The 10252-nt window shown below is 38.7% G+C and overlaps 1 protein-coding gene across 1 annotated transcript in view; it reads right to left on the bottom strand.

The window, feature by feature from the left end:
• Positions 1-7369: 7369 nt before the first annotated feature.
• The window catches only part of LOC105520192 (putative ankyrin repeat domain-containing protein ENSP00000383069), a 13744-nt gene continuing 10861 nt past the window's right edge, over positions 7370-10252 (bottom strand). Inside the window, exon 6 of the mRNA XM_011953808.1 lies at positions 7370-7645. Within this exon, the coding sequence (XP_011809198.1) occupies positions 7537-7645 (109 nt within the window). The 3' untranslated portion in view covers positions 7370-7536. The remainder of the gene's footprint in view (positions 7646-10252) is intronic.

Genomic DNA, 10252 nt, shown 5'->3' with positions numbered 1-10252 from the left:
GATTTGCATATATTGAACCAGCCTTGCATCCCAGGGATGAAGCCCACTTGATCATGGTGGATAAGCTTTTTGATGTGCTGCTGGATTCGGTTTGCGTGTTCTTAAGTGAGCACTCCTAAAGCTACCCCATTATCCACATTGACAAAAAGGTAGAACGGCTTTTCTAGGGAAGGTAAGGCTAAGACAGGGGCGGTTACAAGCCTTTTTTTCAGCTCTTCAACCTGATCGACTTCCTCAGAAGTCCACAGGAGATGGTCCGTCTTCCCCTGGGCAAGTGTTGGATATAGAAGTTTACTGTTTAGTGCATGTGAGTTAATGCACTAAGCAGCAGTAACCTACTGACCCTAAAACACTCCCGAGTTCTTGTTTAGTTTGAGGCAAGGGTAGGGACACGATTCCCTCAACTCGTTCAGGCCCTATTCTTCACTTGCCTGCACTTATCAAGTGATCTAAATATTTAATTTCAGGTTCTACATACTGAAGCTTTCTTTCCCTTTGAGACTCATAACCCCTCAAACTGCAGATGGTTAAGAATATGTGTAGAGAAGCCAGCTACCTTCTCTATATCTTCACCAGATATAAGAATATCATCAACAGATTGGAGCAGGCATATTTGTTTGGGATGACTTTTTCTAATACTTGTTCTAAAATTTGACTGAAAAGGTTAGGGGAGTCTGTGAACCCTTGGGGTAAGCCTGTCCATCAATATTGTTGTTTCCACCCTGAATGGGGATCCTCCCACTCAAAAGCAAATATATCTTGGTTATCTTCAGCCAGGAGACATACCCAAAAAGCATCCTTCAAATCTATTATAATAAACTATTGATGATTATATGGAATCTTGCTGAGAATGGTGTAAGGATTGAGGACAATGGAGTGGGTAGTTTGGACTATTTGGTTAATAGCTCTAAGGTCCTGTACCAGCCAGTATGACCCTTCTGATTTCTTGACTGGCAATATTGGGGTGTTATAAGGGGACATACAGGGCTCAAGAAGCCCATCTTCAATAAGACCTTCAAGTATAGGTTTCAATCCTATCCTGCCCTCTAGGAGAATGGAGTATTGTTTCCTCCTTACCACTTCCCTGGGGATTTTTAGCTTGATGTGGATTGGAGAGACTCAGAGTTTCTCTTGGATACCTTCTTTGGATCAGACATCAAGATTAATATATTTTTCATCTGCAGTGGTGAGTAGCTTTAATGAGGTGAGAAATCCTCTTGGGCTGAGTTGCATGCTTATGCCTAATTTCAACATTAAATCCCTCCCTTGTAAATTAGTTCCTGCTTTAGGGATTAACAAAAACTAAATATGGGCTGATTGAGCCTGGTGTCTGACTTCTGTGCTTTCTAAAATTTTTGCTTTAAATCCTTCTTCCTTTACCCCAGAGACCAAAAGTTCCTCTGAAGAACAAGCAATATTAGATGGGGGGAAAACAGAGGACCGAGTCACTCCTGAATTGACTAAAAAGGTTATAATCTCATGCTTAGGTCCCACTTCTAGACTTATCAAGGGCTCCTGGTGGGGCTCAAGATAAAAGAGACAGAGCCCCTGACCCCCCTTATTCTTCCTCAAAAGCCATGAGTGGAAGGACTTCTTTTTCCTTTTCTAATTTTGGACATTATCTCTTGAAGTGGCCTGTTCTTCCACATTTGTAGCGCCTACCTTGCCCTTCCCCCACCTCTCAGTTCTGGGATCCTTTGATTTTACTCCCCCACACTATTTAGAGGGCCTGGTAGACAACAGCCTTGATCATCTGGATGGAGGCTTGTGTCCTTTAAAGGAAGGTTTGGAACCTTTATAGTTTCTGGTCCACTGGAAGCTCTGTTTAGGGGTACATGGGTTTGGAGCCATCTGTTGGAAGGTGAATAACATAAGTTTTGTCTTTTGTTTTTGCTTTTCTTCATCTCTCCTCACATATACTTTTTGAGTCTCTCTGAGAAGTTCACTTGAAGTCATTTTTCCCAATCTTCTAATTTTTGTAACTTTTTTGAAATATCTGGACAACTTTGGCCAGGCGCAGTGGCTCACGCCTGTAGTCCCAGCACTTTGGGAGTCCAAGGTGGGTGGATCACGAGGTCAGGAGATCGAGACCATCCTGGTTAACATGGTGAAATCCCGTCTCTACTAAAAATACAAAAAAATTAGGTGGGCATGGTGGTGGGCACCTGTAGTCCCAGCTACTTGGGAGGCTAAGGCAGGAGACTGGAGCTAAACCAGGAGGTGAAGCTTGCAGTGAACCAAGATTGCACCATTGCACTCCAACCTGGGTGACAGAGCGAGACTCCATCTCAAAAAATATATATATATGGACAACTTTTAGTGACAAAATGGAACTTTAACATTCCCTGTCCCAGGGGATTTTTCCAAATTTAGGCCTGCATATTGTCTCATTTGCTCCTTTAGTCTGTCTAAGAATTTCATAGTCCCCTCATCTCTCTCCTGTTGTATATCAAATGCTTTAGAGAGATTTTGAGTTTGGGGTGCTGATTCCCTAGTTTCTTTCATTATCATTTCCCTTATGTCTTGCATGTTTTCTTGGTGAGCTGCGTTATTGTCCTACTGGGGATCTTGGGTGGGGAATTTTTGGTCCATGGTAGGAACGTTTTGACAAAGTGGGTGTTCACATTCCCAAATTGCCATAGCAGCCCTATGGATCAGATCATGCTTCTTTCCTTCTCTGAAAAGGGAATGCCTAGGATGGACATAAACTCAACCCAAATGTGTAACTGAGGTCCCAAGAACTGATCAATCTGATCTGCCACCTCATAAGGGTCGTCTAACAATGGCTTAAATTCCTTTTTCAAGCTTCAGACTTCTGAACTGGTCAAGGGAGTATTCAAAAATACAATGGCTCCTCCTCCTTGTGGCATGTCTTTTAAGGGGAGGAGAGTTGCGGCTGACTCCTTAGGTGTGGAGGGAAAAGGGAAGTTCTGAATGTCCTTTTTACGTTGCTGTACCTCATGCTGGAGTCCCTTTAGGGAGAGGTATTTAGGCTGACAGGGGACAGGCTCATGGGATGATAACTCCCAAGAATTAGAGTTGTAAGAAGGAACAACGTGAGCAGGAGAAGGATCTGGGGTGGGATCTGGGGTGGCAGCAGCTCCCTGAGGGGATGGATCAGAGGCACTGAGTGGGGGAAAATGGTATAGGGGATCCCATGTGCTGGCTTTAGGTGTGGGAGTCAGCTCATCTGATTTTTCAATTTGAGATGCTGGATTGGGTTCTTCCCTAGTTGCCTTTAAGGGAATAAGGACAGGTCCCTGTCTCCAACAAAAAGCACAGTCTAGTTCTTCTTGAGAAACCAGATTTTTATCATTAACATACTGAATTAGAAATTGACACATTACATGCTCATTCAACCCAAACTTTGGCCAGAAGATTGAGGGTTTTGAGGATGGGACCTTGGGTCCAAGTGAAACAGCAGTGTTTTATCATCTAATGCTTTTTCTTATGTTTAGTCCTCTCATTATCCTTCCAATATTTTAACATGAGACCCAGGGGACTATCAGCGGGAATATCTTTTTTACTATCCTCTTCCTTTTTGCTCCCTGTCTTACTTGGGGTATTTCCCATGTTAGGTCCTGGTTAGGCTCAATTCTTCATGCTAGAGAATATCTTGCCTTTCCTTCTCTGGAGGCTTTGCTATGGCTCAATCCCGCGTGCTAGAGATTTCTTTCCTATCCTTTAGCCCCACCTGCTGGAGGCTCCTTGCACCCTTCTTTCGCTTCATCCACTCTTGACTACTTCCCTCCCAGGAATTTTAGGCCCCTCTTAGCGTTAGCATCATGGTATAAACCCCACAGCAGGATCTGCCCTAAGCCATATAAGGATACAGTTAATTCCTCTTCAAAGGTTTTTTACTCAAATAAAAAACCGCAGATAGGACCCACTCACTCCTTATAGCAGTAATGCCTAGTATCATCCACACAAACAGCACCACAAGCAGTAGTACTTGTGATCATTCACACACACTTTTAACCTCCAGAATATTGTGACCACCAAGGAAACACTTTGTCACCCCTGCAACGTTTCTTACCTCAGTCTGTGCCCAGTTACCTGGTCGCCACGGTATGTGAAGATCCTTTTCCCCAGGTTGCTGGCCTGTTTCTTTCCACGTTGCTGAGAGCCCAGGTTTATTAATTGTATCAGGTGAGTCTCAATTCCTTACCTTTATGGCCACTGCAACAAGGCAGCGGGGTGCGCCTCTTCATGGGAGAGGACTGGACCCTTCCCCAGAGGAGAATGGGAGTGCTGGGTGGGCCCCAAAATTTGTGGAAAATAAATTTTTGGTGCCGCAAAGAAGAGTCAGCACTCTGACAACAAGTTTTGTAAGCAAGGCAAATTTACTTCTATAGAAGAGTGGTCTTTCAGATGGAGCAATGGGCAAGATCACACCGGACAAGGGAAGGGAAAGGGTTCTTATTCCTAATGCAGCTAGTCCCTACTGTTGTGTCTTTCCCGTACTGGAGAGGGTTGGACTGCACACTCTAAGCTAATTCAGACTGGCTGTTTCAAAGAGGGCAGGGGTATGAGCTGGAGTGGCCAGGTGAGTAGTTTCAGAGGGAAAGACAGTTATAGAGCAGGTATCTAAGGATGACTAAGGACAGAGCAGGTGACTAAGAATAACTAAAGACAGAGCAGGTGTTAGAGGCTAGAAGGGGGTTGTTTAATGAAACTAGGGGCAAGGAGGCATAAAGAACAAGGAAGTTAAACTTTAAAATGGAGAACAAAGAACAGAGAAGCTGAACACACTGACATATTTGTTCTTTGAAGGGGAACTCAGAACTCATTGTACTTAATCTTCCACCTCTTGAATTTTAAAGGATGTTTACAGGCTAAAATCTTTGAAGAGGAATTTACTGTATCCTATTCGTCAGGTGTTCCTTCCACCGAGCCTTCAGCCTTGTCAGGTGTTCTTTCCGCCAAGGGTGCAGCCTCCTCAGTTGTTCCTGCAGATGTTCCTTCTGCCAAACACACAGTCTGGATAAATTTTCCTTCTGCTAAATATCATCCTTCTGACTCTTTACCTGGCAAACTTCTACTCATTCAGCTTGCCTTCCTTAAATACTGCCAAACTTTTGTTAATTCTCCTTTTTTTTTTTTTTTTTTTTTTGAGACAGAGTCTCACTCTGTCGTCCAAGCTGGAGTGCAGTGGCACGATCTCAGCAGATCACTGCAACATCCACCTCCTGGGTTCACGACATTCTCCTATCTCAGCCTCCCATGTAGCTGGGATTACATATGCATGCCACCCAGGCCCAGATAATTTTTTGAATTTAGTAGAGATGGGATTTCACCATGTTAGTCAGGGTGGTCCCAAACTCCTGAGCTCAAGCAATCCGTCCGACTTGGCCTCCCAAAGTTCTAGGATTACAGGAGTGACCCACCACTCCTGGACACTACCAGACTTTTTAAAGCTTTAATTCTTCATGTTGGATATAAAATGTCTGACACATACTGAATATGGTAACGACATAATAAGTGATAATTATAAGCTCCCAAAGGGGTTCTGGCACAGAGTAAGCACTAAATAAAGTAGTAAATAATAAAAAAGATGATAATAACAAGAAAAATGCTTAATATCTTAATAAAGTAGTAAATAATAAAAAATGACAATGATAATAACAAGAAAGATGCTTAGTACTTTAAAGATACCTGACAGTTATCTGTTAAGTGGACAAGTAGATAAATGAATAAAGAACATATTTAGGAAATTCTGTTGGAAAAATGCAGAAATTCAATAGAGACAGCTCTACTGTTTTATGAGCACCTTAAAGACCCAGACTATGTGTATTCCATCTTGGTCTCCTGCAGCTTGCAAAATCTAACTTATAGAAGTCCTTTGATAAATATAGAATAATTTAATTTATTATATATTTATAACATATATAATGTGCTCATACAGTTCATATTGTACAATATATTGTGTTACATTTAGGTATCACAGTAGCACTTTTGTTATTGTGTAAATTTTTTCCACTTTTATTATAATTTGTTGAGTCTAGAGTTGAGCTATTTGAATATTTACAATGATAATATTTTGGCTAGTAGGAACAGAGTATCTTGTTGTAACAAAATTACTATTAACACACTAATTATCCAGCCGATAGAACAACACATCTTGTTCTAATGAAGTAAATATATCTTATTTGGTTTCAATTTAGAGGGAATGAAGTTGATAAGAGACCTTGTTGGTACAAGACTATGTAACATAACCTGCGCTTCTCAACAAAGAATTGCTTTTCTGACTTCTGCACTCAGTAGGTATCTTTGAAAAACAATCTCCTATTGGTACTGACGCACCCTGGCTAAGTTATGTTAATTCTTATTGACATTCATTCATGGTGCAAGAAAAGTATTATTGAGTTCTAAATTCTAAAGATAGTTACTTTTTTAGTGACACAAGTCACTATGTCACACAGTTGATCCTTGAATAAGGGTTTTCAGTCTAGGAGCCCACTAATAGACAGATTTTTCTTTTCCTTTGCCACTGCAAGATAGCAAGACAAATCTCTCCTCTGCCTCCTCCTTATCAGCCTACTCAACATGAAGGCAATGAGAATGAAGTCCTTTATGTATAATAATTCACTTCCATCTAATAAATAGTGAATATATTTATTCCTCTTTATAACAGTTTCTTTTCTCCAGCTCACTTTATTCTAAGAATACAGTATATAGTACATATAAAATAGAAGCTGTGTGTTAACTGCTTATGCTTTCACCTTTTTTCAGGCTCCAGGTCAACAGTAGAATATGAGTAGAGTTTTGGAGGAGTCAAAAGAAACAGATTTTCATATAAAGCAGATTTTCAGCTTCATGGGGGGATCAGCGCCCTAACTCTCATGTTGCTCAAGACTCAACTATAATTAATTCTAATTTTCTAAATGCAAATCATTTATTGTAAAAATTAAATAAACCCTAGAAGTTTAAGACCAGCCTGGGCAACATAAGGAGACCATGTCTCTCCAATAAAGAAACAAACAAACAAATAAATAAACTGTGTTTCCTTATAGGTTATAATATTCAAATGTTACAATTTTCTGTTATTAATTCCTACTTTTCGTTATTAGATGGTCGATTCTTTGTGGCTTGTAATTCAGGGCATGTAAACTAATTATAATTTGTAATAAAATTTGTTTATAAATATATTAATTCATTAAATTGGATAAGCTGATAATCCCCTATTGCTGAGCTCATCAATCACACCACGGATTATACATTTTATAGCAAGCCTAAGTTGTTATGACAATTGAGGAATCGTACAATATACAAAATTGTGTTACTTAGATATACAAAAGTATTATATAGGATATTAGGGACTGCAATTAAATATTTTTCAGATAATATTTTTGAGATTATAAACTACCTGCAACTAAATTCTTAACTAATTCTGAATTATAAACTAAAAAATTAAATCAAAGCTATGTCTATATATGCAAACACTTACATATAGGTATATATATATATATATGTAAACACATGCTATTTACAGATTGCTTTTTTAATAGCTATTTTGTGATCAACACTCCTATAATCTTATGGCAACACCACCAAGAGTAGTTTACTATCAGAGGTCTTACCTGGATTGCTATTTTGAGAATTTTTAGATATCTTTTGTTTATATTCCAAAAGTTGTTGATGAATGCTATGTATAAAAATGAAATAAATAAAATTACTATTTTAACATTGCTATAAAAAATTACCAAATTCATTAAGTTTTTAAAGTATTTCGGACAATATTAGAGCTAACATTAGAACATTACTTTTTCCATAGACTTTAAGTTTGTAAGCTCTAGTTAAAGAAGAAAGAAAGAAAGATAAAACACTCATGAATTGAGGGCAGTATAACTCAGTAAATTAACTAGAGTTAGTCTGACATATGGAAAATGCCTTTAACTCAGAATAAGTCCTAGCATGGCTACCAACAGGTATTTTTTCTTGAACAAGTTGCTTCTCTTAGACTCAATGTCTTCTAAAAATGAGGATTTTAGGGCCTTATTTCACTAGGTTATCACAAAGATTTAACAAGAAAACATTTTTAAAATGCTCAAAGAAATAGTAGAGCAAAAAAATAATTTGTTCTTGAACCTTATTGCTGAAACTATTTTAAAAATCCCAATAAAACCCAATATATTGGCCTGCTGCAGTGGCTCATGCTTGTGATGCAAACACTTTGGGATGTTGAGACAGGAGGATTGCTTGAGTCCCGAAGTTCAAGAACAGCTGGGCAACTTAGGGAGACCCTGTCTCTACAAAACATAAATAAATTACAAAAAAAAAAAAACCACAAAAGTGTTTTTTCATAGATTATAATATTCAAATGTTGCAGTTTTCTGTTATTAATTACTACTTTTGGATATTAGATGTTCTATCATTTGTGGCTTGTAATTCAGAGCATCTAAGCTATTTTATATTCTGTAATGAAACTTATTTATAAATATGTTAAATCATTAAATCAGATAACCTAATTATCCTCTATTACTGAGCTCATTAGTCACACCAAGGGCAGAAAACTAATAGATGTCAGCATCTGGCTTGGATTACTACTACTCTTTATCCACCTCCTTAAACTCTGAACCAACAAATCTTTGTTAGAATGATGCTTAGTCACCATGTTCATTTCCAGCTGCTGTAGGAGACAAAACCCTACCTTTATTTTTTATAAGTTCCACATAGAAGATGCAAGTTGGTATTTTCTCATTTCTGAGATCCCTACTTACAAAATATTGCACATAAGACCCTATGTGTTACCACCATCTCATTTCATAGATCACCTTACATAAATAATTTTTGTATGAAAATCACAATTGCAATATTGGGTGTTACCCATTTTGCTTTGACTCACACCATTTCCTTGGAGCTAGTTAGAAAGTAGTCAGATGTCCTTTTGGGGACTGCAAGAAATATGCAACACTTCACAGATTTGTATGTCATCCTTGTGCAGGGACCATGCTGACCTTCTCGACATTGTTTCAATTTTAGCATATGTACCCCTGAAGTCAGCACAAATCCCTACTTTTATATGTGAAGACTATCAGTGATGGATGAGGCTTAGCTCTGTTAAACCTAACCAACTTACTTGAGATTTAGTGAAGTCTATTGAATGGCTTCATGGTGATGCAGAATTTGAAAATATTTTTAAAACTTGAGGTAGAGATGCAAGTAGCATGGAAGATTTTTACTTTTAGGAGAAAAGAATAACTCGAGGGGACAACCACAAGTTGGAACACACTACAACTTGAGAAAGATGACATGGGATCTTACAGAATAAGATGAGACCTTCCACTACCTACGAAATGGTGCTACACAGGATATAAAGGGCCAGGGATGTAGATCTGGTAACAGAATAAAAATGGATCTCTAATTTCTTCCTGTAACATTATTTCAACCAGACTTATGGTTTCAAACTACTACTAATATTGGCTAGAGAATATAGAAAAAGCCACTCAAAGGATAACTTACAATGAAGGTCTAGGCCATGTCCAGGCTAAGATACAGGTTTCACATCAGGTTTTGAGCGTGAGAAGGGTCAATTTGCTCACTATGTGTGTCACTAAAGCCAAAAGTTCTAGCTACCAGAGCGGGGTGCTGGTACTTTGGAAACAGTGGCTGAGAATATGTACGTGAATTTTTACAAAAGTGTAATAACTTTGAAGTCTACACCATGAAGACTGAGGGATCTGTATTACTAAGGGCATCCTGGTCACAAAGGTCAATCATTATCAGATTGCAGGAGCAGTTTCAGTGGCAACAATGCAGCAACAGAATCAATGAAAATAACAAAATGAAGAGAATGGCCATTTCCCCCCACATCCTTCTGACTTTGTACAAAAGGAATGTCTTCCTTGGACTTAGGTTCAGATTCTTTTAAAAAATTCAAGAATTAAAGACAGCCCCGGGGGACACTATCAGGTTGTCTGCTTAAAGTGAATATTTCAAGACCCAAATAACTAATTAGAAAAATCAAAATTGTGACATTATGTTTATCCCATGCATAGGGGTTATACTTCAAATCAAGTAGCCAACATCAGCATCCCTAAAGCCCTAAAATAAAGAATCCTGGAGCCATTACTCCTTCTAATTAGTCTAGCTTTTTTTGCCTAGTTTCTGGCTGATGAAGTGAACTACTAAGTCACTGTCATTCAAAAACTACCTGAAACAGATTGCAAAAATTTTCTCCCATTCTGTAGGTTGCCTGTTCACTCTGATGGTAGTTTCTTTTGCTGTGCAGAAGCTCTTTAGTTTAATTAGA

This window comes from Colobus angolensis, unplaced genomic scaffold (genome assembly GCF_000951035.1).
Source record: "Colobus angolensis palliatus isolate OR3802 unplaced genomic scaffold, Cang.pa_1.0 Scaffold370, whole genome shotgun sequence".
In the NCBI taxonomy this organism is placed as follows: Eukaryota; Metazoa; Chordata; class Mammalia; order Primates; family Cercopithecidae; genus Colobus; species Colobus angolensis.
The sequence above is the reverse complement of the archived record's forward strand: the minus strand, read 5'-3'. Positions and strand labels throughout refer to the sequence as shown.